Here is a 6,341-nt window from a genome sequence, read left to right as displayed (position 1 = left end):
TCCACCATCCCTCCATCCACCCTTCATTAATTTATCGTCCATCCATCCATCCATCCACCATCCCTCCATCCACCCGTCATTAATTTATCGTCCATCCATCGGTCCATCCGCCATTCCTCCATCCACACATCTGTCTCTTTTTCATCAATTCCACCCACTCACCCACTGCCGCACAGTCATCAGTGTTTGCTGAGTGGCTGCTCTCTGCTCAGCCTCGTGCTGAGCTGTGAGGAATCCAAGCTGAGTAACCATGTGCCTGCTCCCAGGGAGCTCTCAACCTAGCCGGGGAAGAAGGATGCCCTGCAACTGTGCACAGAGCCAGGATGCCTGTGAGCCCAGGGAACTGTGAAAGCAGAGAAGGGAAAGCTAACGGGCCCGTGCAGGAGGGGAAATGAGGAGAGATTCCCGCAGGAAGTGACCTCTGCTCTGTGCCTCAAAAGACAAATGCCACCGGCCAAGGGAAAGGGGCAGGTGTGCCAGGCAGAGGGACCGGCCTTGGCGACAGCACGGAGGTGGGAGGGGAGGTCAGTCAGGGGAGGTGGGGCAGAGGGCCAGGTACTGAGCTGGGTTCCCTTCCACCCGCCTGGCCACCAAAAGGTGCTGAGGAAAGGCTGCTGAATGAAAAGAGGGAGATGAGTGAATGAACGCAACAGCTGGGCGTGGGCAGAGGAAGGAAGGCGAGCCCTTTATCTCCCCATCCTTCCAGATGCCAGCAGGGACGCCAGGACCTGCGCGTCAAACACAGAAGCCGTGTGGCAAAGGACGTGGCGTCAGCTCAACGTCCCAGGCAAATCTGCAGCCCGTGATTTCAGGGGTGCGATGTCTGTCTTTTGAGTGACGCAATCTGTTTTCCTTGTTCCGTCTACCAAGGCTGTCAGGCTGCCGGTCACCTAACAGGCACCGGGGAAAATTAAGGGGAAATTCACAGAACGCATCCACAGGCCACCAGAGTGGGAGGCTCTGCAGGAACACGGGGGCTGGTGCCCTCACTTTACGGAGGGGAAACTGAGGCCTGGGGATGCAACTAAGAAAGGCCTCCCTCTACGTCCCCTCCGGGCTGTTCTGGGGTCTCCTTGGGCCTCCTCCCCTGACCCCCCGACCCCTCCACCCCGCTTCTGTGCTCTCAGGGCCTGGTATACAGTAAGCGCTCACTTACTGCATTTCCTCTCCCTGCTTCCTCGGTCTTCAGGTTGCAGAGTGGCTCAGGCCTCAGGGCCAGGACAGAGAAAAGCGACAGCACAAGAGGCGGAAGGTGGCCTGGACCCCTCACCGTGGCCCCCACTGTGGCGGAGCAAGCCCTGCGGCAGCTGGAACAGGAGCAAGGGGACCACCCCTCTGGTCCTCCGGGTGCTGCCAAGTCCCCGGCTTCTAGGGCCCGGATGACCCCGTCTGGCTGATGGGCCTCGGGTCGGCTCTTGACCTTCTCCCGGCCCTCGGCCTCTCATCTGGGATCGATGAGGTTGATTGATGGGATTGAAGGGACTCTGCAGGAGGGCCGGCAGGCTGGGCTCCTCCCAGGAGCCCCAGGGGTCTTCCTGGCACAGAGCGGGCAGGGGTGCTCTGAGCTCCCCGTCCCGGCCCCTCAAGGTTTTTTCAGTCACGTGACGGTCAGAGCCGGCGTCTGGGAAGCGTTTGCAGCCTGTGCTCTGTGTGGTCCTGAGGGTTCACGTCCAGACAAGGAGCTGGAAGCAGCGCGTGCTGCGTGGTGGCCCAGGACGGGCGCAGGGCAGTGGGGCAGGGAGGGCCTTCCACCTGCATCAGACCTTTCAGTGCCCCCAAGTCCGAGATTATTACCCTCATTTCACAGATGAAGAAACTGAGGCTCAGGGAGGTGTAGAGCCCCAGGGCAAGAGCTTGGAAAGGCCCAAGTCAGAATTGGGCCCGGCGCCCTCTGTCTCAGCCATCCGTCTGTGATTTGCTACCTCTGCAGGACGCATCCCCTTGACACGCCCAGTCAGGAAGAACATTCCAGCTGGCACTCTTGGCCCGCTGGGTTTATTTCTGGGTTCACTATGGCTGTTTCTAGACCCTGGCAGTTAGAAGCTCGAGTTCTGGTCTTTTTTTTTTTTGCGTTACGCGGGCCTCTCACTGTCGTGGCCTCTCCCGTTGCAGAGCACAGGCTCCGGACGCGCAGGCTCAGTGGCCATGGCTCACGGGCCCAGCAGCTCCGCGGCACGTGGGATCTTCCCGGACCGGGGCACGAACCCGTGTCCCCTGCATGGGCAGGCGGACTCCCAACCACTGCACCACCAGGGAAGCCCCTGGTCTTTGCTTCTTGAACCATACTTTTCCCTTTCTCATTGGAGTCATGGCTCCATTTTCTACATCCATCTGTGGGTCTGGCCTCTGTCCACTGAACCGGAGGGCAGGCCCCCAGTAGAAGGGCAGTGGTGTCCAGCCACTGTTCAAATGACAGGGCCACCTGTAGAAACACACCTGGTGTTGATGCTTTCTACCTGATCCCCAAATCAGCCTTACGATGGAGGTTTCATCCTCTGTTTTGCAGGTGACGAAGCTGAGGCTCAGAGGGTCCAGTAAATGCCCAAGGCCCAGCAGCTGGAGGTGGTAGACCTCGGGCTTGTAACTCCCACCTGCCTGCCTCAGGGTGGAATGAGGGATGGATGGCGGGGAGATCAGGAGAGAGACTCCTTGGAAACAGGCAGCCATCGCCCATGGCTGCCTCGGGAAGCTCAGCCAGGCACAGGCCGTCACGTGGCCCCATTGCTCCTGCCACATCGTCCAGCCCACTGTGGGGACCACCAGTGGGAAACTGGTCGCCGCTCGGCGGCCGCAGCGGTGCCCGAGGGAGCCCAGCTCATTCCACCTTCCCCTCTGTTCCCAGCAGACGCTCAGGGCTGGAGCGGAGGATGTAAAACATTTACACCTCAATTGGCCCACATTGCACGGATGGATCCATCTCAGGAAAGCCAGGGCGGGATGAAAAAGCAGCAGAATGAAATATAAATGTAGCATCCTGCCCTTGGGGGGGCAGTGAGAGGGAGGGAGGCTGCCAGGTCACCCCCTCCGCTCCCCGTTCTCCGTGTGACTCGCATACAATGAAGTGAACCTCCTGCAGATCCTCACAGCATCCCTGGGGGGCTGGAATGGTCGTCCAGAGTTTTCAAGGCCTTTGAGCGGTGGAAACATTTGAAATTCCGCCTTTTGTACTTTGGTCAAGAATTTGGGGTTTCAACCCATCACGAACATGCATTTTAAATACACCATTGAGCTGATCTCCCTGTGCGATGCGGCCGCTTCCCACTAGCTATCTATTTTACATTTGGTAGTGTATATATGTCCATGCCAGGTAGGATAGGGAGAGTGGCAGGGAGACGCAAGAGGGAGGGGATATGGGGACATATGTATATGTTTAGCTGATTCACTTTGTTATAAAGCAGAAACTAACACACCATTGTAAAGCAATTATACTCCAGTAAACATGCTAAAAAAAAAATACACCATCGCCTTCAGGTCCAGGGAACAGAGTCCACAAGACAGGGGGTGTCTGACATGGGCGACCCAGCCCGTCCCTGCATGGGACCTGGAGCCCCATGAGCTGCACTGAAATCGAGGCTGATGAGTGATTTTTCACTGATTGACGCACGTCCGTCATTGAAGCGGGCAGACCCCTCCCCAATCGCAGTCATTGACTAAGACCCCCCGGGGCCGTAGATGAACAGAAGGACGCTCAGAAGATGAAAGGCTTTACTTGCAGTCTTCTCTGTCTGGTTGTGTCGCTCGCTCCCCTACTGGAAAGCCACCCTCTCCAGGATAACGGGAGATGCCCCTCGGATAGCCAAGGTCTCCCGCCATCAGAGACCCACAGAGCGGACAGGGGATCTCACCTCCCGACCCCTTCATGGGCTCTGATTCGGTCGTTCTGAAAAACACGTTCCCGCCTCTGCCTGGAAGGCCATTCCTGCCATCTCAGCACGGCCACTCATTTATTCATACGCTCATTCATTCACTCACTCACTCGCGCTCTCACACACAGCCAGGCCCGGGCCTCAGTGCTGGGATACGTCTGCTGAAGGGGCGAATGCAGCATCCAGCTCAGGGTCTGGGGCGCAAATCCTCCGGGTCGCAGATGGTGCTGGAGTAGACAGAGGGAGGGAGCCCCTGATTCAGGAAGCTGTGAGCCCCGGCCCAGGCCTTGGTGGTCCCCGCCGTGTCATGGGCAGAGACACTGTCTCTCCGACTGCCACTCGCCCCATCTGCACCCTGGCTGTGCAGAGCCTCATCCTGGCCGTTCCACAGCCCGGATGAGTGGCGGGCTTGATGGGCCCGCCCCAGAGCCTTGCCTACTGCAGGTTCAAGGGGCACAGCAGCCCTTCCTGGGGCTGGGGCTGCCCTTCCCTGAGGAGCCTGGGGTGGGTCTCAAGCTTCCTGATGGCACCTTGCAAGTTGTGGGCAAGTCTTCCCTCTCCTTGGGCTCCATAAAGTAGGGGTACTGACCTCTCAGGGTTGTCATGGTGATTAGAAGAGTTCAGGGCCTGGCCGGGGAGAAAGGGCCACTGTAGCGACTGTGGACACGACGCACACAGTCCTGTCCTCCCTGCCTTTGTCTCCATGGCATCAGGGACACTTCCCCGGCCTTAGCCGCTGAGAGCTGGTGAGGCTATCCCCACGCTGATGGGTAAAAGGAAAACCAGACGCCAGCCGCTAGCTGGCAATGGACTTGTAAAACATGTGATTTTATTTGGAATGATTCTTCTAACTCACATAAACCTTATTTTAGAGTTTTCTTAGATCAGCATACATTTAGTGATACCTGAAGAAGGTTCTAGTTTAATGGGGTAGACAGACACAATCACAATGTATACTTCTTTTTCCCCCCTTACGTTAGTTGTATATGTGTCTCTCTCTCCCCACTAAACTAGAACCTTCTTTAGGGACCAATAAAAGTCAACCATGATGCAAATTGTCCTCCCGTCCATCTATCCATCCACCCACCCATCCATCCTTCTATGTATTCATTCGCCATTTTGTTATCCATTCTTCCATTGGGCCATCTGACTATCCATTCTTTCAACTATCCAATTTTCCTTTCACCCATCCTCCCACCCAGCCATCTACCCATCCATCCATCCATCCATCCATCCTTCCTTCCATCCACCCATCCATCCATCCTTCCTTCCATCCATCCATCCATCCTTCCATCCATCCATCCATCCTTCCATCCATCCATCTATCCTTCCATCCTTCCATCCATCCATCCATCCTTCCATCCATCCATCCTTCCATCCATCCATCCATCCATCCTTCCATCCATCATCCATCCACCTTTCATTTAGTCAGTGCATATCAGGTGCCCACTCTGGACTATGCAATCACCCCTCAGGGTGATGTGCCAGGTGAGCTGGCTTCCTGGAGGTACTGTGGCACTGCCCCCAGTGGATACACCATGGCCCCAGGCCCGTGACCATCAAGTTCTACCCTTGAAACTGGAGCGTCCTGCAGGCAGTGATGGCTCCTGACCGTAATGGCCACCTCTTACCTGCACCCATGATGAGGCCGGGGGCGGTGTCCTTGGTGTGCACAGTGCCTGACACGTAGGGGTTGTCGGCCCAGCGCAGGTGCAGGTGCAGGTGGCAGTCCGGCTGCGGGGGGAGAGAGGGAGCCACGGTCAGCACTTGGGAGGGAGAAGTGACCTGAGAGAAAGTAAGGCTGAGGCTGAATCCGGCCCTGCGGCTTTTCGGCTGTGAAGGTAGGGTCAGGAGTGCTTCGGAGGGGTCGGAGGAAGGAGGCTTGGAAGCTGATGGCCAGGTGGGCTTCTCCAGTGGAGGGTTCTCCCAGCCTGGGTGCTGGAGGGTGGGCTCCCCAACGTGGCTCCTGAGTGCAGAGCTGGGCTGCAGAACGGGACTCCGGGAGGGAGACTGCACGGTCCATGCCCACGTTCATTCATTCATTCATCTGCCCAGAACATTTACTGGGGGCCTCTTAGGTGACCACGGTAGCCTGGGCATCGGGCAACAGCTGCGGGACACCCTGTAAGCCCTGCGTCCTATGGGAGAGGCAGGGGGTAAGGTGGGCACGCTAGAGCCCAGTTTACTCACGAGCATCAGTGCAGCCCTGACGCAGCCTCGGCTGGTGCCCTGGCTGGAGGGGCAGAGACACTGGTTGTAATAAGACATCCAACGGCAACTCACGTTGCTGTTCGGCTGCCTCTGGGCCAGCACCAGTACTTTACAAGGTGTGCGTCACCGAACGCTCTCAACATCTGTACTATCATTCCTTCTGCGTTGATGGGGAAACTGAGGCAGAGTGCACTTAAGCAACTTGCCAGGGCAGTGGTGGGGCTGGGACCACAGCTGAGGCTGCCTGGTTCCAAAGTCCATGCT

The 6,341-nt window shown here is 57.3% G+C and overlaps 1 protein-coding gene across 1 annotated transcript in view; it reads right to left on the bottom strand.

Moving 5' to 3' along the window:
• Positions 1–6,341, bottom strand: part of SORCS2 (sortilin related VPS10 domain containing receptor 2) — a 479,932-nt gene that overhangs the window by 38,773 nt on the left and 434,818 nt on the right. Inside the window, exon 12 of the mRNA XM_029234725.1 lies at positions 5,498–5,600. Coding sequence (XP_029090558.1) covers positions 5,498–5,600 — 103 coding nt within the window. The remainder of the gene's footprint in view (positions 1–5,497; positions 5,601–6,341) is intronic.

The sequence above is a fragment of the Monodon monoceros genome, unplaced genomic scaffold, assembly GCF_005190385.1.
Source record: "Monodon monoceros isolate NGI ecotype Baffin Bay Population unplaced genomic scaffold, NGI_Narwhal_1 Super_Scaffold_20, whole genome shotgun sequence".
Lineage (NCBI taxonomy): Eukaryota > Metazoa > Chordata > Mammalia > Artiodactyla > Monodontidae > Monodon > Monodon monoceros.
Note: the sequence above shows the minus strand (reverse complement) of the source record. Positions and strands in the feature narration are given on the sequence as shown.